At 49.3% G+C, this 21,433-nt stretch overlaps 1 protein-coding gene across 2 annotated transcripts in view; it reads left to right on the top strand.

The window, feature by feature from the left end:
• Arhgap23 (Rho GTPase activating protein 23) overlaps positions 1-20,403 on the top strand; it is an 80,149-nt gene extending 59,746 nt beyond the window's left edge. For both annotated transcript variants that reach the window (XM_038326032.1, XM_038326033.1), the window contains exons 21-24: positions 9,354-9,395; positions 10,434-10,530; positions 12,526-12,557; positions 18,170-20,403. In XM_038326032.1, the coding sequence (XP_038181960.1) occupies positions 9,354-9,395; positions 10,434-10,530; positions 12,526-12,557; positions 18,170-19,186 (1,188 nt within the window). In that variant the 3' untranslated portion in view covers positions 19,187-20,403. The remainder of the gene's footprint in view (positions 1-9,353; positions 9,396-10,433; positions 10,531-12,525; positions 12,558-18,169) is intronic.
• Positions 20,404-21,433: the final 1,030 nt, after the last annotated feature.

Genomic DNA, 21,433 nt, shown 5'->3' with positions numbered 1-21,433 from the left:
GTGTGTTGTGGTGACCCCCAACTATAAAATTATTTCTGTTGTTTCTTCATAACTATAATTTTGTTAGTGTTATGAATCGTAATGTAAGTATGTGTGTTTTCTGATGATCTTAGGTGACCCCCATGAAAGGTTTTTGAACCACTGTGCTAGGTTCTTGCTTTTGTCTGGGAAGGATGAAGAAGCCATAGTGGCCAACAGAGGGCGATAGAGGCCTCTCTCTTCTGAAGCTCTCTCCCAAAAGACAGTTCCTTCTTCCAGCAGCTCAGGGATGATTTTATAAATCAAAAGATTTCCTACTTACCAATCTGTGACAGCCACAAAGAGTCCTCTTCTGCAGAGGGAGTAAGGGTAGCCATTGGTCTGAGGAAGGGAGCCCCATTACCCCCACTTTATAGATGAGGAAATCAGGATACAGAGAGGTGCTGAAGGTCACACACCAAAAGATGGCATCTCCAGGATTTCAGACAGGTCCATCTGCTTAAGCCTGTGCTCCCCTCCCTACCGCCTCTGCTCCCTGCCAGGGCTGACTGCGCAGAAGGCAGCTTCAGGCCGGGAGTGATGGGGAGTGAGGCAGCAGTGGGCTTGGATCATGCTGATTCTCTTGCCGGCTTATCTGTCCTTTACTCTCTCCTCCCAACCCCCGCCTCCATGTCAGGGCCATGGCTGCAGAAGGGAGCATTGGGGCCTCCACCCAGCATGGGACCGGTGCCCTGGATGATAAAATGACTGGCAGTACCAATATCTCCTGTGTCGGATTTTGTTCACAAGCACCAGGATCCCCAGAGGCTCCCACAAGTGAAGCCATGGTTAGGAAGGAGGGCTTCTGACTGTGTGGTTTCTGGAGAAGCTGCTGGGCCTGAGTTCTGTGGCCATCGCAGGATTGAGAGAGAGCAGGCCCTTTACCAAGGCAGTTTTCCCAGAGTCTGTGTCTGGTCCTGGGGCGTGGGGTGTCACAGGTGTGCATGTCTGTCTCCGTGCCTAGCCCAGGGTGTGTGGTGGAATGCGCTGTTTTTACTAAGCTGAATGAGTCAGCAGTGAGTGAGTGGCTGAGGCTGGGCGGCCTGAGCTTTCCACTCAGGGATTCATTTCTGACAGAGAGCTGAGCTGGAGACCTTCGCTTCTCAGCCTCCAAGCCTGGGGACATCCTTAACACTGAGTAGGCACCACCCTCTGCAGCCCCAGGCTTCCCACCTAAGAGTCCAGGGGCTTCTCTACAGGGGTGGCAGGACCAGCAGGGGTAGGTTGTAGAGACGAGTCAGTCCTGGCCAGACAGTGACCATTGGTAACGTTAACTCCTGTGATTTCAACCCAATGGCTTCCAACAGGGATTCCTGTCACAAAGGGAAGCCTAGGGTGGCCTCAGAGAGGGGTTCCCATGCATCCAAACCAGACTTCATGAGGTAAAGGGTGGGGAGTGGTGTGGGAACAAGACTGTGCAGAGCAGAAAGGAGTGCAGGCCCAGGCACTTGGCAGAAGTCACCCCATAGCCCTGCTGTGTCCCCCAAGTTAGCTGGCGGCTGGTGTCCAGCACCCAAGGTGGGGGACCCTGCCACTTCTCAGCCTTGGCATTTTTTTTTTCTTTTTCCTGTTAGGGTTGGTGTCCAGGGCCTGGGGAGTCCTAGGCCAGTGTTCTCGCACTGAGCCACAGACGTGACTGTGCCTCCTGTGTCTTGGGAGGTATTTGACACCACTGCTGGCCCCTGGCCCCCTGTAAATTTTACTTTCCTCCCACCCCTAAAGAGGGCGTTATGTAGCCCAGGTTATATGACTAGGGCTAGCCTTGAACTCTTTTTAAGATTTATTTATTTAATATACACTGGTGTTGTGCCTGTATATATTCTGTGTGAGGGTGTTGGTTCCCCTAGAACTGGAATTACAAACAGTTATGAGCTGCCATGTGGGTACTGGGAATTGAACCCAGGTCCTCTGGAAGGAAGAGCAGCCAGTGCTCTTAAACCGCTGAGCCATCTCTTCAGCCCCTAGCCTTGAACTCTTGATTCTCTTGTTCCCACCTCCCAAAGGAGGGGGGGCTTACAGGTGTAATCCATACCAGGCTAATTTTTCTTTTCACAGAACCAGCTTTTTATCTGTTCAATCCCTTCATTCTTTTAGTCTCTACTTCATTCATTGGCATCTCCTGCTTGGTGTGTGGCTTATTCTTGTGTAAGACCTTGAGGCGTGCCATTAGATGATTATTTGAGATCTGTTTTTGTTGTTGTTTTGCTTTTTTTTAATTTGATTTTTTCAAGATTTATTATGAGTACAATATTCTGCCTGTATGTTTGCCTACAAGCCAGTGGTTGCTGGGAATTGAACTCAGGACCTCCAGAAGAGCAGTCAGTGCTCTTAACCTCTGAGCCATCTCTCCAGCCCTTGTTTTGTTTTTTTCAAGACATGCTTTCTCTGTGTAGCTTGTCCTGGCACTTGCTCTGTAGATCAGGCTGGCCTTGAACTCATAGAGATCCGCCTAACTCTGCCTCCCTAGTGCTGGGATTAAAGGTGTGCGCCACCACTGCCTAGCTGAGATCTGTTTAAGTTAGAAAAATATTACTGTTTGTGTGTGAGTGTGTGTGTGCGCATGTGTGGAGGTCAGAGTGCTATTTTGCAGCATCAGGTCCTTTCCCTCTTTATGTGGCTTGAACTCAGGATACTAGGCCTGCATGGCAAGCCGCTTAACCAACTGAGCCGTTTTCCTGGCATCTTCTTATTTTTAGTGAATATTTACTATTGCTGTAATTTGTATTGTTTTCTTTTTTTGAGACAGGGTTTCTCTGTAGCTTTGAAACCTGTCCTGGAACTAGCTCTTGTAGATCAGGCTGGCCTCGAACTCACAGAGATCCGCCTACCTCTGCCTCCCGAGTGCTGGGATTAAAGGTAATCATCACTCCTGCCTGGCTAGACTATCTTTTTTAATTAAATTTTTTTTGTTTGTGTGTATGGGTGTTATGCCTGCATGTATGTCTGTGCATCCATGGAGGTCAGAAGAGTGTTGAATCCTTTGGAAATGTAGCCCAGGCTGTCCTCAAATTCACTATATAGCCAGTACGACACCAAACCGGCAAGCAGTGCCAACTGAGCTGCATCCTCAGCTCAACCAACCATTTTTTATTAGTAGTATTTCTGGTGACTTTTTTAAAAAATATCTGTTTATTTATTTGTTATGTATACAATATTCTGTCTGTGTGTATGTCTATAGGCCAGAAGAGGGCACCAGACCTCATTACAGATGGTTGTGAGCCACCATGTGGTTGCCGGGAATTGAACTCAGGACCTTTGGAAGATCAGGCAATGCTCTTAACCTCTGAGCCATCTCTCCAGCCCTTCTGGTGACTTTTCTTCCATGCTGGGTAATGAGTTCAGAGCTTGTGCTTGCTGGCCTAGCTCTGCCTACTGAGCCATATGCCCAGCCTGTACCTTTCACTGTGTGTAGCCATTCTTTATTTTTTCTAAGTCTGTTTGGAAGTTTACTTAGCATATACTAGAATTGGTGTAGCCGTGTGTTCTCAGCTCCCGTTTGTTTGCCACACTGACTTCTGTCCTTTGACTCTGTGGTAATCTTTGCCGATGAAGTGTGTTTCTTGGAAACAGATAACTAGGTCTTTTTTAAAAAAAATCCAGCCAGCTAATCTGTGTCTCTTTATTGATGGTCTGAGATCATGTACATGAAAGACTATAACCAAGTGTTATTTACTTAACGCCTGTCGTTTGGCAGCTTGGGTACTGTTTGAGTTTTCGGGTTTATTGCTGGACCTTTGTCTATCTCTTCTTCCTCATAAGATTACTCTTTCTCATGATGGAGGGATCCGGTAACAGCTCCTGCAGTGCTGGCTTCCTTTGTCAAGAACTGCCCTCGTTGGCGCTCAGGTTTCTGTCAGTCTCTTCTGGGCCCTGGCTTGCAGTTCTTTCGGTACTTCTCAGGTTTGGCATAAACAGTCCCATGCTCTGCTGGCTCTGGCTAGCTGAGAGCCTTTGTGTGTTTCTGATGGACTCACCTGTGTAGATGCGTCCACATTGCCCTTACAGTGTATAGTAGTGCTTCTTTATTTTCACACATCGCCTGTGATCTGCCTCGACACTTATTTGGGATTCTCTTTGGGTGTCCATTTGTTCTCTAGATCTGGCATATTTTCTGTTATATTCATAGAAGAGATTCTGAATGCCTTTAGTTTTAACTCGGTTCCCTCTGTCCTGTGACTGAGACAGAGTTCCTGGCCGTTGTGGTCATGCTCATGTTTTTTCTCTAGTGTTAAGTGGTTGTATTTTGTCCACCATGTCCTCTGTCTTAGTCATCTGCTCTGATGAAACACCATGACCAACCTGGGGAGGAGAGGGCTTGCTGTGCTGACATTTCCACATCCAGTCCCTCGTGGAAGGAAGTCAAGGCAGGAACTGAAGCCGAGGCCGTGTAGGAAACTGCTTACTGGCTTGCTCCCATGGCCCGCTCAGTCTGCTTTCTTTATTTCTTTTCTTTTTTGTTTGTTTGTTTGTTTTGAACCTGTACTGGAACTTGCTCTATAGATCATAGATCATAGAGATCCACCTGCCTCTGCCTCCTGAGTGCTGTGATTAAAGGCGTGCGACACCATTGCCAGATTTCAGCCTGCTTGCTTTCTTTCTTTCTCTCTCTCTCTCTCTTTCTCTCTTTCTTTCTTTCTTTCTTTCTTTCTTTCTTTCTTTCTTTCTTTCTTTCTTGACTTATTTATTTATAATGTATACAGTATTCAGTACTCCATGTAACCGGCATGCCAGAAGAGGGCACCAGATCTCATTACCCATGGTAGTGAGCCACCATGTGGTTGTTGGGAGTTGAACTCAGGACCTCTGGGAGAGTAGCCAGTGCTCTCAACCACTGCTTTCTTATAGAACCTAGAAGTGGCACCACTCACAATGGGCTATGCCTTCCCACATCAATCATTAATCTAGAAAACGCCCAACAGATTTGCCTGTAGACCAATCTTGTGTAGGCATTTTCTCAGTCGAGAGTCCCTCCAGTTTGTATCTGTTCGCATAAAACTAGCTAGCACCTCTTCCACCGCTGACTCCCTTCTCTGCTGCATTGAGTCTGTCTGCGTGCTTCCTTCTGTGTTTTTTTATTAGAGTCACTGAATTTTTCATTTCCAAGATTTCTATTTTTTCCCAAAATCTGTTTTTTGGGGGGCTGATCTTTTCTTCTACTTTGCTGACTCTCCTCACCAGATCCTAAATTGAATTTAACTGCCTGTTATTCATCTTCTTTCAATATTGATTATTTGTACTAGTAAACTTTTGAAATCTTCACCTAGCATTTTACTATTACAGTATCTCATTCATATGTCTGAATGCATATGCACATATATGTAATGTGTATGTTTCATGTGCATGTATGTATGTGCACCACATGTCTGCAGAAGGAGCTTCTGGAACTAGACCTACAGAGGTGTGAGTCATGTGGGTGCTGGGAACTGAACCCGGATCCTCTGTAAGAACAGCAAGTGCCGTCCACCACTGAGCCATCTCTCCAGCCCTCTTCCAGAATCTCTGATTTGGGAAGAGTGGCTTGGCAAGTTTTCCGTTTTTTGGTTTCTTTCTGTTCTGCGGTTTGGACGTCACTTGCTGTGTTATTTGGAGATTTGCCTATTGAGCAGCCGGCTCTTGAGGGCTCAGTCCCCAGCACTGCTCAGAGAAGAGGAAACAAACGACTGTAAAAAACAGCAGTGTCGCCCATGCTAGAAGCCAGGCCAGGGCGCACGCCTTTAACCCCAGCACTCGGGAGGTAGGGCAGGCGGATCTCTGAGTTTGAGGCCAGCCTGGTCTACAGAGTGAGTTCCAGGACAGCCAGCGCTACACAGAGAAACCCTGTCTTGAGAAACCAAAACCAAAACCAGCCAACCAAACAAGCAAACAAAAAACCAGGGTCTTGCTGTGTATCCTGGCGGTACAGACCAGGCTGGCCTCAGGCTTGCAGTGAATTTGCTGCCTTGTTTTCTCAGAGGGCTGAGCTGCCACCCTGGGCCCTCTCCCAAGACTTTTTTCAGGCAAGATGTCTTCTTTTCAGCATGAGAACAGATTTCTGAGTTCACTGCCTCTGCAAGGGAGCGGTGAACTGGGCGGTAGCCAGGGTGCTGCTGTGCCCCCCCCCTCCGCTTCTCCGACTACACTTGTGGCCGTGTTTAGACTTCACTATGTTTAAAAATTATGCTGTTATCTTTTTTCAAACATTCTTCTAATTTTGTTTGCACGTTTCTTTTTTATTATAAATAATCGTTCTTTGTCCTTCCTTCTTTTTTCCTTTTGTTCTGTTTTCCTCTCTTCTATGCTTTTTTGTTTTGATTTTGTGTTTTCAATTTTTTGTTCCACTTGTTTGTTTGTTTGTTTAAAGAGTGGGGTATGAGGAGTCTGGTAGGGAGCACAAAAGGGATAAAAAGAAAAACTGAGAAGCCAGAGCACTTCCTGGATCCCCAAACCTTGGAGCTTGCTGGTTCTCTGTACTGGGCAGGTGGTTTATGCTGGTGTCAGATCTCTGTTGGACAAACTCTTGCCAGAGCATGACTTTACTTTAGTGACCTCCCTTCTGTGTGTGCCGGGGGCCTCTGTGGCCACACTTAGCGCTGCTGCCCGTGGGATGGGCAGATTTTTCTAGCCTTCTTGAGACCCGTAGGGTGGGGATCTCCCAGATGTGTTCAGGGTATGGGAAGTAACCGTGATGCAGAGATCTGCATAGGTGGAGGACTATCTTATGACTTTTAAGACTCCCCCAGTGATACTCCCAGTGCTAAAGGGAAATCCTCAGACCAAATGGGGTATCCTGTCTTTACAAGTCCTCAGACTGAAAGCCTTCAGTTCCTGTCTCCTCCTGCCCAGCCATAGCCCTTCCTGTCTCCACCTTCCTAGTTCTGAGCTTAAAGGCCTGTGACTCCCAAGTACTGGGATTGGAGATGTGAGCCACCACTGCCTGACTCTGTTTCTCTTTTAGGATCAATCTCAGATAGCCCAAGGTAGCCTTGAACTCACAGAGCTCCCTCTGCCTCCCGAGTGGCCTCTGTGGCTATATCTAGTGACCAGCTCCACACTCTGCCTTCAGGCGAGAGTTATTTGTTAGTGCACAGACAGCACCACTGCCGTCGCTAGTTCTCACTTTACTCCACTGTGAGGGGAGGACAGGGACTGTGGCCATGCAGTTGCTGAAGAACCATTGGCATCCCATGGTGGCCCAGGGCGGGCTTGGCTTTTGGATAGTTTGTGTATATTTCAGAATTTATTTTCTCTAATGACTGAGGGCAAGGTTCCAAATTATGTTCACTAGTTCAGATTTGTCTATTGAGTTGCTAAAGGAATCAGTCTTTTTACATGTATATTTTAATATCTTATGTGTATGGGTGTTTACCTGCATGAGTGCCTGTGTACGCATGAGTGTCACAGTGCCTTCAGCGGCCAGAAGAGGTCAACAGATTCTCTGAACTGGAGTTAGAGCAGATGGTCAGCTGCCTTGTGGGTGCTGGGAATCAAGTCTGGGTTCTCTGGAAGCACAGCCGGTGCTCTTAACCACTGAGCATCTCTCCAGCCCCTGCTTGGATTTTTTCCAGTCTCCTGATGGACTATTACTTGTTATCTGTGTGTGCTGATGCAGTTGCTATGTGTGCACATCTGGAGACCAGAAGTTGACTGACATCCAGTATCTTCCTCTGCCACTCTCCATATTATTATTAATAACACTGTGTCGGCGAGGCTGGCAGGTCAGCAAAGCCCTCATATCCACCGTCTTTGCTTTCCAGTGCTGGAGTTCAAAGCTTGTATCACCGTGCCTGCCTTTTTACTTAGGATCTAAGCTCTGATATTCGTTCATTCTTGTGCCACAAGCACTTTATCTACAGAGCCGTCTCTGCAGTCCCCAATTGTCCTTTACACACACACACACACACACACACACACACACACATTGGTTTTCCAATACAGGGTTTCTCTGTTTCTCTGTCCTGGACCTAGCACTATAGACCAGGCTGGTCTCAAACTTACAGAGATCCACCTGCCTTTGCCTCCAGAGTGTTGGGATTAAAGGTGTGCACCACCACTACCTGGCAAAATATTTTAAGATATCTTAGAGCTAAGTGTGGTGGTTCACACCTATAATCTCAACACCTGGGAGGTGGAGGCAGAGCTATCAGGAGTTCAAGGCAAGTCGGGGTTACATGATATCTTGACTGAAAAAGTAAAAACATCATATATGCTACAATTTTTTATTTTTGGGACAAGGTCTCATGTAGTCCTAGTTTGTCTCACAAGCCTGGCCTCAAAGTTGTGACAATCCTCCTGCCTCTGCTTCCCTAGTATGGATTGTAGGTACGTACCAGTATGCTTGAGTTTGCCCTTAAATTTAAATGAGAGTTTAGCAGGGTATAAAGTGTCTGGTTTCAATCAGGTAGTGGCGGCACACACCTTTAATCCCAGCACTTGGGAAGCAGAGGCAGGTAGATCTCAGTGAGTTCAGGGTCAGCCTGGTCTGCAGAACCTAGGACAGCCAGGGCTACACAGATAAATCCTGTCTTAACAAAACAAAACAAAAAAAAATATGAACTAGAAATTCTGGTTTCAAAATGGTATTCCTTCAGCACAGATAGGAAACATTGTTTTCTCTCATCTGCTGCTGCTGGAAGGTCGTTTCTAAGTAGTCTGAGCCTCTGGATTATAAAATCCTGGATTTTTCATCTTTATCTTTTAACCTGTTTTGTTTTGTTTGACAAGGACTTCTGTAGCCAGGCGGGACTGGAATTCACATTGTAGCCTGGGCTGCCCTTGAACCCAAGTCTCTAGCCCCAGCTCCCTCCAGGCATGAGCCATCAGGCTCAGTGTATTTGGCATTTTTTAGAAAGCTCTTGCCTGTCTGTCCTGGGGGAAGCTAAGACCTGTTTCCAGGTATTTTCCTTCACTGGATAGAGTGTGCCGCCCCAGGTGTCAGTGTGGAGCCAGGGTCGGATGGTAGGAGATGCTGCCCTACAGGCTCAGCTCCAGCTACTAGGTGACACCCACACACTGTCAGTCCACCTAGTGTCCACGAGAGGGCGCTGCCGCCCAGGGCTCCCAGCTGGCTCTGGGGGCATATACCATAGTGAGGCGCCCAGGACCAGTTTGTGAAAAACCTGTAACCTGCTTGTGGTGGGCTCTGCCTAGCTCTAGTCTGTTTCTCTCCCACATGGTGGTCCCACTTTTCCACCTAAGGTTTCCCTAAGGTTTTCTCCTACCTGTGGAGCTGTCTGAACTCTCCTAGGACTTAGGAGGGATCATCCTCAGGACTGTGTGTCCTTTGGCCCGAAGGTTGAGGAGCCCCGTCTTTCCTCTCCCCATGCTAATTCCACCCCTGTCCTTTGTCTCTTCTGCAGTCAGACTGGTTCTTCAGTGATGACGAGGACAAAGGAGAAAGAGTAAGTGATGAGAGGGGTGGGTGTGGTCTGAGATGACCCCTTTTCTTGAAGGGTGGGTGTGGGTGTGGCGGTGGAGAGATGGCTCAGAGGTTAAGGACACCCACTGTTCCTGCAGAGGACCCAAATGTGGTTCCCAGCACCCACATTCAGTTCTCACAACCACCTACAATTCTAGAACTTCTGATGCACCCCCCCCACACACACACACACCCAACCTCCATGGGCACTAAACTTGAGTGCACAAGCCCACACTCAGACACAGGTAATCATGCAATGAAAAGTAAAAGAGGCAGCTGGTAATGGTGCATAGATTTAGTCCCAGCACTTGGGAGTCAGAAGCAGGCAGATCTCTGTGAGTTCAAGGCCTTCGTGGTTATAGGAGCTAGTTACAGGACAGCCAAGGCTACACAAAGAAATCCTGTCTCAAAAAAATAAATAAATAAAATAAATGAGGCTGGAGAAATGACACATTGGTTAAATTCACTTGATTCTCTTCCAGAGGACCCAGGTTGGAGTCCCATATGGCCTCTCATAGCCATTTGTACTCCAATCCCAGTGGTGTCTGATGCACAGATATACATATAGTCAAACTACCCAGACATATAAGGAGATTAAAATAAAAATAAAATCTCTTTAAAAAAAAGATTGAAGGAGAGGAGACTCCTTAGTCCTAGGCGCCTGCAGTAGACAGAGGAGACAGAGGAGACAGCCCTTCCCTTCAGGAGCAGCAGTCTGTTGGGAGGATACAGCTCCAATTCCGAGGAGATCCACTATGTAGCATGTAGCATTGCCCAATCTGATGGGAGAGACGAGGCCCTTGTTCTCAGCTGAGGGAGCCTTCAGGGTTCTGTCCTGGTGGGGTAGCACCCAGCAGCACCATGGGAGACCTCAGATCTAGTCTCAGGATGCTCCCATTGAGGAGACAGCCCCACTCGTGGAGGAGGCCTGAAGGCTGTCCTGAAGGCTGCCACCATGTTCTGAGGAGCCTGAGGGCTAGCTATCTGGGAGACTCTTGGCTGAACCCCTCTCCTGTTGCAGACCCCTGTTGATGACAAGGAACCACAGTCAGTGCCCAACATCGAGTACCTCCTGCCTAACATTGGCAGGACAATGCCCCCCAGTGATCCAGGCTCAGGTGAGTACAGGGACCTGGGAGGGGAGAGATGGGGGGCTCTGCCTTCCTGAGGGTCCCAAATGCCTGGCCAGATGTTTATCTTCCCTGCCTCAGGCACCTGGCCTGGCTGTACCCCAAGATCAGCCATAGTGGGCTATCTCGCTCTCTGGGAAAATCCAGCTATGTGTTCAGCATCCCCAGGACTGGGCGGGACTATGCTTGACCATCTTCTCTGGTCCTCTCCTGTGCCTTTGGTTTCCACAGCTGAGGGCTTTATTCTGGGTGCAGATTCCTCTTTTTTAATTTCTCTTCCTTCTCTCCTTGCACCTTGTCCCTCCCTCCTCTTCTCCCTTCAATCTCCTCCCACCTCCTCCATCCTCCCTTCCCTCTTCTTCTCCTGCCCTCCTCCTCCAGCGGACCTGTTGGAGATTTAAAGGGTACAGTGCGGTGTCGCGGCCTCAGTCACTAACAGTGGCGGGTGATTATAAGAAGGCAGGGCAGGCCCGAGTGGTAGACATGTCCCCAGCAGTGAGCACCCCAGCTTCACATAGCAGCTGACAGTATTGGTCCATGATTTACCTATGGCCCCACCCTGCCTCCTCATATCCCTGTGTTCCCTTTTTGGAAGGAAGCCAGACCTCTTGCCCTGCCACCAGATGGCTAGCTTTCCTTCCCAGCCCCCAGCTCTGTGGCCTTCCCTGTGCAGAGCAAGCACTTCAGGTTGACCAAGATGAAGGAAGCTTGTCTGTGGACCCCGCCTTTGCCGGGAGCAGTGATACCAACCCCAGATGCCATTCTAAAATGACAGCTCACTCGGGAGGCAGAGGCAGGCGGATCTCTGAGTTCGAGGCCAGCCTGGTCTACAAGAGCTAGCTCCAGGACAGGCTCTAGAAACTACAGGGAAACCCTGTCTCGAAAAACCCAAAAAAAAAAAAAATAATAAAATAAATAAATAAATAAAATGACAGCTCCTGCTTCAGGTCAGCCATGGACACTGATGCTGGAAGTCCTGTTCCAGAGGCAGGGTGGCTTCTGTGCCCAGAGGCAAATGAATGGCCCCTTTTTTCTTGGTCCCAGCCATTAGCTTTTCTCATGTCTGACTATTCTGCTCTGGCATGTCCAGTTCTTGCCCGCAGCAGCCCTAGTTATGAGATACAGTCTGTGGGTGGGTAGGGGAGGAGCCCCATGTCTCTTCTAATCACCTGCTGCCGCCTGCCTCATGTGTGTTGAGTGTGGTCCGCCATTCTTGCTCTTCTCACCGTTTGCTGGGAGAGGGGGCTGGGGAGGGGCCTCTAACCTGCCTGCCAGAGAGTGTGGATTAACTGCACTTGCTCGTCCCAGGCCTTTGAACCAACCTGCTCCCTCTCCAGCCATGGAGAGGACACAGCCTGGTCTTGTTATCTGGTTCCTTCTCCATTCTGGAGACACTAAAGACTGGGACTCTAGTCCCTCAGATATACCGGTTTTGACTGGTTTTAAAAGGAACCATGCCCCTTAAGGGCAGGTTGATGTTGGCTCTATCACCAGTCCACTGCCCCCCTGTGTCTTACCCACCTCATTTCTGCTCTTTTACATGATCACTCAGTGTGGTCCCTTCTCCTCTCATGTGGTGGGGTGGGGCGCACACCTCTCTCTGCACTGTGTGGTCTCCATGTTCTCCAGAGTATCTGTGATGTGCTGTGTCGCATCGTTGTGGTTTCTGTGGACTGCATCCGGTACTGGCATTTTCTCTCCAGTGCTTCAGAGTCACGGGGCAGGAGCGAGAGGGGAGGGAGGGCAAATGAAGACTCATTGTGGCCCACAGCTTGATGTCACTTCCTGCCTCTAAAGAAGTGGTGGCTAACATCATCTTGTGCTCTGGGCCATCCCTTAGAAAATGCCAGCAGGAACAATGGCATTCCTAGGGCCTGGGGAGAACACCTTCATCTCTGAACTTTTGAGGCAAGGAAAATGTGTTCGTATGACCCTGCTTATCCTTCCTGATCTAACATCCAGTTTTCTTTCTTTTGTCAACAGATTCCACCACCTGTAGTTCAGCCAAGTCCAAGGTTAGTGCCGAGGCTTCCTAAATGTGTTCTGCTTGGACACTTCGTTTTGGTCAGGAGAATTAGAATGGTAGTTGAACTCAGGGAAAGTTGAGGGTCCCATGTGAAGGAAAGTGGGAAATACTGAGTGTCCAGGGGAATCTGAGACATCGACCTTAGTGGTGCTGGAGGGGTGTCTGATGTAGAAGAAGGGCTGGCCTTGGAGTTGGATAGCTGAGAGGCAGTGTATCCTCAGAACAGACTCTGGGGGCAGAAAATCCTGGGTCTGAGTCCTGGCTTTGCCACTTAGTTTTAGGATGTTGGGGTAATTCTTTCTACTTGCAGCTTCCTTCTTTGTAAAAAGAAAGTAACAGCAAGTGTCTCCTGTGATAAACATGCTTTAGGGTCTCTAGGGGAAGCTGACTGTGGTGGCTCATGCCTGTAATTCCATCACTTGGTAGGTACAGCCTGGGCTACATGCTGAATTCCAGATTAGCCAGGCCTTCATAGCAAGATCCTGTCTCAAAACCAAAAAAAAAAAAAAAAAAAAAAAAAAAAAAAAAAAAAAAAAAAAAAAAAGGAGGGCTGTCTGGGAGGGCTTAACAGAGGAAAAGAAAGGAAAGAAGACAAATGAGAAATCAGTGAAACTGAAAATTAAGAAAAATCAATGAAACTACAAACTGTCTCTGTGGGTAAAAATCAGTAAAATTGATAGACTTGTCACCAGACTGACAGAATAAGAGATGGCATAAATTACCAGTGCTAAGGATGACACAAGTGTTTCTAAAGACCACACACACACACACACACAGACACACACACACTAACACACACAGACACACACACACACACACTAACAGACACACACACACTCTAACACACACACAGACACAGACACACACACACACACACACACACACACTCTAACACAGGGACATCAGTACAGACCACACAGACACGAACACAGGGACATCGGTACAGACCACACAGACATTATTAACACAGGGACATCGGTACAGTATACACAGACACTCAGAGAATACAATCAGCAACTCTGTGTCCATAAACTCAATGACTTAAAAGAAACAAACCTATACTTAGAAGGATTCTAACTACCAAAATTTGCAAAAGATATAATCTGAATAGTCCTGCATGTATTAAAGAAATTTAAATTGTGTGTAAAAACCTTCCAACAGAGAAAATGCCAGATCCAGATGGCTTCACTAGTAAATTCTACCACATATTTTAAGAAGAAAATGTTTGGGGTGTTGTAGTTTTGTTTTTGTTTTTGTTTTTGGTTTTTCAAGACAGGGATTCTCTGTGTAATAGTCCTGGCTGTCCTGGAACTCATTCTATAGACCAGGCTGGCCTTGAACTCACAGAGATCTGCCTGCCTCTGCCTCCTGAATGCTGGGATCAAAGGTGTGTGCCACCACTGCCTGGCTCGTTGTTATTCTTAAAATTACTTATTGTGTATGTGTATGCACACTTGAGTATTCCAATGTATATGCCATCGTATGTGTATGTGTGTGTGTGTGTGTGTGTATGTATGTGTGTGTGTGTAGATCAGAGGACAACTTTTTTTTTTGGTGGGGAATTCAAGACGGTTTCTCTGTAGTTTTGGAGCCTGTCCTGGAACTTGCTCTGTAGACCAGGCTGGCCCAAACTCACAGAGATCCGCCTGCCTCTGCCTCCCGAGTGCTGGGATTAAAGGTTGCGCCATCACCGCCTGACCAGAGGGCAACTTTTGAAAATGAGTTATTGTCTTTCACTATGTGGGTCCTGGGGGGTTGAACTCAGGTCCCAGGCTTGGTGGCAACTTCCTTTACCTGTCAAATTATTCATTCATTCATTTTTGATACAGGATCTCTATATATAGTTCAAATTCCTTCCTTTTTCCTAAGTAGTGGCATTACAGGTGTGTGCCATCTCACCTGGCTTATTTTTTAAGTTTTAAATAATTCATCTATTTGTCCAATTTTATAGAATCTTAGTTATATAAAATAGTTATCTTAGTCTCTGTTCCATTGCTGTGAAGAGACATTATGACCAAGGCAACTGTTATAAGAGAAAGCATTCAACTGGGGGCTGGCTTACAGTTTCAAAGGTTTAGTCCATTATCACCGTAGCAGGGAGCATGGCTGCATGCAGACAGACACTGGAACAGTAGCAAGAATTGTATCCTGATCCACAGGCAGAAAGAGAGAAACTCTTGCATGGGCTTTGGAAACCCACCCCCAGTGACACAGTTGCTCTAACAAGGCCACACCTCTTAATCCTTCTAATCCTTTCAAATAATGCCACTTCCTGATGATTTAACATTCAAATATACATGAGCTAACAGAGCCATTCTTATTCAAACCACCACAATAATATAATTTTAAAAAGTCAGTAGTGACACAGGCCTTTAATCCCAGCACTCGGGAGGCAGAGGCAGGTGGATCTCTGTGAGTTTGGGCCAGCCTGGTCTATAAGAGCTAGTTCCAGGACAGGCACCAAAGGTAGAGAGAAACCTTGTCTCGAAAAACAAATCAAAACAAAACAAAAAAAGCAAAAAAAACCCCAAACAACAAAAAGTCTCCCACTTCACAGTGACAGCAGTGGGCCACATATATGAAAGTGGCCTCTTACAGCCTTATGTGTGTGGTAGGTTAAGCAATACTGTCCAGTTTATATAAGTACACACCACAGTGTCCACACAGTGATGAAATCACTTCATGACATGTTTCTTAGAATTCATTCCCACTAGGAAGTGACCCAAAACTATAGTTGTCTAATATTTAAATACTTATTTGAAGTATACTTGAGGGCTGGAAGGATGGCTCAGCTGTTGAACATGTACTGCTCTTGCAGAAGACCAGAGTTCAGTGTTTAGCACTTACATTTGATGGTTCACAGTCACCACTAACTCCAGCTCCATGGAATCTGGCACCCTCTTTCGGCCTGTATGCATGCCCATGTAAACACACACACCCATTCTTATGTGCACATGTGCACACATATACCCACACACTCAAAAATAAAAATAAATCTAAAAGTGTTATTTAATTGCTTACATAGAAATACTACCTCAGTTGTTGGAGAGAGATTGTCTCAGAGATTAAAAGTACTGGCTGCTCTTGCAGAGGATCGGGGTTTGGTTCCCAGAACCCACATGGCAGCTCACAACTGCCTGTGACTCCAGTCCCAGGAGATCTATAATGAGACCTGGTGCCCTCTTCTGGTGGTCAGGCATACTTGCAGGTAGAACACTGCATACATAATAAATAAACAAATCTTTAAAAGGAGAGAAAAGAGGCCCCAGGAACCTGTGTCTGCAGCATCCCGTTTCAGGCACCAAGGCCTAGGCCCCCAGCCAGCCTTGAGTTCCCAAGGGTAGGGCTACATCTGCTTAGTGCTGAGACTTACCATTGCCAGCCTCTGACTCTGAAATCCAGGCCAGTGATAGTCAGCTGTGTTCCCCAAAGCAATGCTGGGGTCATCACACAGCAGGGTACAGAGGCCGCAGGGTGGCCTGCTCTATGTCTTCTTTCATGCAGCAGGTTTTTCAGAGGCTTCTAATGGGACAAAGGAGTTCTGGTCCTGTCACAGGCCATTGTCCTAGCCTTTTTCTCGGGCCAGGGGCAGGACACTCGGCTGGGATCCACACCCAGCCACTCGGGACTTAGTCACATTCGGTGGCTCCTCCCGGTGAGGGTCAGTTTCCGGCTCTTCCTTCTGGAGTGCACCGGCAGCACACATCACAGGCTCAGCTAAGCATACGAGTTTAACATTAGAAGTTCATGTTTGAGGGAAGGGTCCCTTTTACTTCTTGGATGGCCCCTCACTCCTCTCCATACAGCCGGCAGTAACCAGCCCAAGGCCCCTGGTCCTCAGCGGGGCTGTCTGATCCAGCATGGCCTTATCCCATTTCACCACAGGTTCCTTAGCCCCTTGGCCCATCCAAAGCTGCAAGGGAGAATTATCTGGCCACATGGAAATCACAAACACTGGAAAGAGAGCTTTCTGTCCTCACACACTCCTTCAAAAATCAGATGACAGGGCTGCAGAGATGAAATGACTCAGTGGTTAAGAGCACCCACTGCCCTTCCGGAGGTCTTGAGTTCAAATTCCCAGACGCCACATGTTGGCTCACAACTATATATAATGGAATTCGATGCCCCCTTTTGTTGTACAGATGTGCATTCAGGCAAAGCACCTATATAATAAAGAAATAAATGAATGAATAAATCCGGAGACAGCTATGTAATCTTGTTCCGAAAGCTACGCTCAAAACTCTTGCAGCAAACACTGAGGCTCAGCGCCCATGCCCTGCCAGGCCCCCAGTCGGAGCCCTTGTGTGGAGGCTGTGGCTGGTGATTTCCCTGCTGGCTGAAATGGAAGTGCAGTTCTCAGCATTGAGAGATTTAAATAAAAATTGAAATTGGCCGGGCAGTGGTGGCACATGCCTTTATTCCCTGCACACAGGAGGCAGAGGCAGGTGAATCCCTTGGGAGTTTCGAGGCAACAGCCACTGCTGTCTAAGCACTTCCGGTGCTCTTTGTGAGCATGTGCATCTAAAGAAGCGAGTGCTGGAGTAGGGTGTGGGGGGGGGGTGGCTGGGGAGATGCTCAGTGGTTAGGAGCACTGGCTGCTCTTGCAGAGGACCTGGGTTCAATTCCCAGCACCTACATGGCAGCTCACAACTGTACCTCCAGATCCAGGGGATGCATTGCTCTCTTCTAACCTCTATAGCAATAGGCATGGATGGTGCACATACACACACACACAGACAGAACACTCAAAACACATAAAATGAACAATTCTAAAAAAAATTAAGAAAAAGAATCTGGAAAAAGCAATATTGTGGGGCCAGCAAACACCCATAGGTCCAGCTCCAGGAGGATCCCATGCCTCTGGCCTCAAGCCCCTGCACTCAGCTGTGCACACCCGTACACACACACACACACACACACACACACACACACACAACTAAAAATAAAAAGATAAATACGAACAAAAAAGGAAATCAAGAGTTGGAAACTGGGCATGGTGGTGCACGCCTTTAATCCCGGCACTGGAAAGGCAGAGGCAAGAGGCGATCTCTGAGTTCAAAGCCAGCCTGGTCTACGGAGTGAGGTTAGCAAGAACAACACAGAAGTCATTGAGTTAATTCAGGGCTGGGGATTGGCAGGTGACAAGGGAGAAGTGACCAGGGTGCTGCCCTGCAGAGGAAGGCTTCTTGAGCGGGAAGAGTGGAGAGGGAGAAGGGTAGGTACTGTGACTAAGGAAAGACCAGCTGAGGAGTAGTATGCCCGAAGCTTTAGCATTAATTACACCGGGGAGCCCATACCAGGCACTGTCGAGGACTGTTACTCGTGTGCCTGAAGAATTTATCTGCAAGTGGCTGGAGAAGAAAGACTCCCGCCAGCTCCCAGATCAGAGATGATGCTGAGTTATGGATAGGAGCGCGCGGTGGTAATCCTTGGGTGATGATGACACTCCAGAGTCACAGAGTGGATGGGAAACTTCGCCTACTGGTGTGGAGATTGGTTTGTTTTGGACATGGTGATTGGATGCCATGGTATTGGGAGGGGAGTAGGAATGTGCAAGGTGATGGATGAGTCCTTCCTTACCCTCCTTGTCTCCTCTCACAGGGTTCTTTGGTTCCCAAGAAAGAGCCTTACGCCCGGGAGATGCTGGCGATCTCCTTCATCTCTGCGGTCAACCGCAAACGGAAAAAGCGGCGGGAGGCGCGGGGCCTGGGCAGCAGCACCGATGATGACTCCGAGCAGGAGGCACACAAGGCTGCGGCGGGGACGCAGGAGCCACCCGAGGAGCAGCTGCCGGGTCCCACAGCTGTGGAGGCCCCGGGTCGCCTCAGCCCCCCGACGGCACCCGACGAGCGGCCCGCGGCGGACACGCGCTCCATCGTCTCGGGCTACTCCACCCTGTCCACCATGGACCGAAGCGTGTGCTCGGGCACCGGCGGGCGGCGCGCGGGCGCGGGCGACGAGGCGGACGACGAGCGCAGCGAGCTGAGCCACGTGGAGACAGACACGGAGGGCAGCGCAGGCCCCGGGGGGCGTCTGTCGCGCCGGCCGTCCTTCACCTCACACCATCTTATGCCGTGCGACACGCTAGCGCGCCGTCGCCTGTCTCGCAGCCGCGCGGATGGAGAGAGTCCGGGCGCAGGCACGGCCCGGGCGGGTCCCCGCGGTCCTGAGCCGCTGGGCTCGGCGTCGTCCAGCAGCCAGGAGTCGCTGCGGCCCCCAGCGGCCGCCTCGGCGCTCGGATCACGACCCTCGCGCGTGGAAGCCCTGCGGCTGCGTCTCCGCGGCACCGCCGACGACATGCTGGCTGTGCGGCTTCGGCGCCCGCTGTCGCCTGAGACCCGGCGACGCCGGAGCAGCTGGCGCCGCCACACAGTGGTGGTGCAGAGCCCGCTGACCGACCTCAACTTCAACGAGTGGAAGGAGCTGGGCGGAGGGGGCGCCCCGGAGCCAGCCGGCGCTCGACCGCACAGCGACAACAAGGACTCTGGCCTCAGCAGCCTGGAGTCCACCAAGGCACGGGCTTCATCCGCCGCCTCGCTGCCATCGGGGGACCTAGGGAACCTACAGGGACTGCCCTCGCGCCGCTCGACTGCCGCCCGCCTCCACCAATGTCTGTGACACCCTCCCCTATCCGGGTATCAAGTGGGGAGATAGGGCTGTGCTGGTGCCGCCGGCTGGAGTTTGATGTGATGGGCAGAAGGGGGAGTCTTCAGGAGAGGGAAAGGGCTGCTGGGATTCATGTCCCTTGGATAAAGGACTGAGTGGCCCATTTCGGTGAGTTCACTTAGGGACCCTTGTTGACAATGGAGTGTGGGCGGATCGCCCAAGTTTCATACTGAGGGAAATCTACAGGCTGGATTTTTGCGTCTGTCCTCTGCCTTCCTCCCACCCCCATTAGCTCCTAACCGAGGAGGGGAAGATGAATGTCTGGGGAGCGGATGTATAGGGTTGGGTGTCCATGGGAGAGGGGGCTTGTGTGTGTGTGTGTGAGTGTGTGTAGTCACTGTGCAAAGGTGTTTCCAGTAGCCACTTCTGCCCCAACCCCTTCATCTCCTCACTTGTCCCCAAGCCAGGGCCCTGCCTTTGGTGTACACAGGCACCTTATCCCAAGCTTGTCAGAGCCCAAGGCTTGAGTTGAGGCCGCTTCCAGAGGCAGGACTAAACCCCACCACCACCAAGTCACTCTTCACACCCTTTGCCAACCTTAGTCACCCCTCTAAGTTCTTTGACCTGCGGACCTGCCTGCTCCCCAGTTTTTTGGAGTGTCCAGGATCTGGCGTCTTCCTCCTTTTGACCTTGCTTCCATGGCTCAGCATGCAGACCCCCCACCCTTCTCCTTCCAGGGGAACCGTCAGGAAGAGCCCATTGATTTCTAGGGTCTCAGCTGGGCTGTTCCTGCAGGGTGGGTGGGATCCAGCTTCCCGCCCCCACATTGTAAATAAACCTTGGAGCACCTGTCCTGCCTCCACCGGTCCTCACTCATTCCAGGGAAGCCCCAGTGGGGTTGCCAGCCCTGCAGCCCAAGTCCCTCAGTCTCCTTGGTTTATGCAAAGGTTTGCTGTAAAGTCTCCCCCTCTCCCTTTTACTGTAAATATTGTCTCTAATGTGTAACATATTATAAAGAATTTATAAGGATTTTTAAAGATGTTTTGCTCATTTTAAAAAGTGTTGTAACAGTGTTGGATAAAGCCCCTACGTCTGCATGGCTCCTCCTTCTGTGTCCCTGACACATCTCCTCTCTAGGCGATAACTAAGATTCCTGCTTCTGAAAGCCCTGTCTTCAAAGTACAGTCTATATCTTGGAAATAAATGGCCTTTCTTGGGCATGAACCAGAGTCTCACTTGTTTCAGATGGGGAAAGGAACATAGCAGCTCTGGGATGGAGACAGGTGAGGTTCGTGTCCCTGCAAGGAGGGTTGCCAGGTCAGTGGCAGGGTAGAGGAAGTCTCTCTGGTGGCTTCTTGTGTCCTAGGAGACTGGTATGGGCAGAGACAGTCACACAGAGTGGGTGGTATTGCCCCTACACCTCCATCCCCACATCAGCAAGAGGCCTCAGACGCCCACCAGGCAACCCCTGCAGAGGCTCTTGTTTCTCAAGCCTTCAGAGTGGTCTCAGGTACTACAGTCAAGAGACTTAGCCAGCTGCCCCCATAGGCATCTCAGGCCCAGTAGCATCACCAAAGGACAAGGTGGGACTTGAACATTTTCTCATATATGTAACCCTCAGGATAGCTCTGTGGCTGCTGCTGCTAGAGAGAGCTCAGAACCCCCCCTTGAGAGCTTTGCCTAAATCCCACCTCCAGCCATCAAGCTTAGGGCCCTCATTAGGTCCTTTCCGGATGTGAGAAAACTGAGACGTGGGACGTAACAAGGCCACCCTGTTAATAAGCTATGGAGCCAGGGAAAAGACACAGCACGGTTGGGGCGGAGTAGGTGTGAGGGTGGGACCCCCTCCTCACAGTCAAACGAAGATATTTCTAGATAAGAGAAGCACAGCTGGACAGTTGTGGCTCACACATTTAATCCCAGCGCTGGGTAGGCTGAGGCAGGTGGATCTCTGGGTTTGAAGCCAGTCTGGTCTACCCAGAGAAACTCCCTTGAAAAAAAAAAGGCGCCGGGCGGCGGTGGCGCACGCCTTTAATCCCAGCACTCGGGAGGCAGAGGCAGGCGGATCTCTGTGAGTTCGAGACCAGCCTGGTCTACAAGAGCTAGTTCCAGGACAGGCTCCAAAGCTACAGAGAAACCCTGTCTCAAAAAAACCAAAAAAAAAAAAAAAAAAAAAAAAAAAAAAATAAGGCAACTCACTGCACAAAGCAATAATTGCAAAACTTGTCCATAAAGGTGTGATCTGTATGACTCTTAACT

Source organism: Arvicola amphibius, chromosome 4 (assembly GCF_903992535.2).
Source record: "Arvicola amphibius chromosome 4, mArvAmp1.2, whole genome shotgun sequence".
Lineage (NCBI taxonomy): Eukaryota > Metazoa > Chordata > Mammalia > Rodentia > Cricetidae > Arvicola > Arvicola amphibius.
The sequence above is the reverse complement of the archived record's forward strand: the minus strand, read 5'-3'. Positions and strand labels throughout refer to the sequence as shown.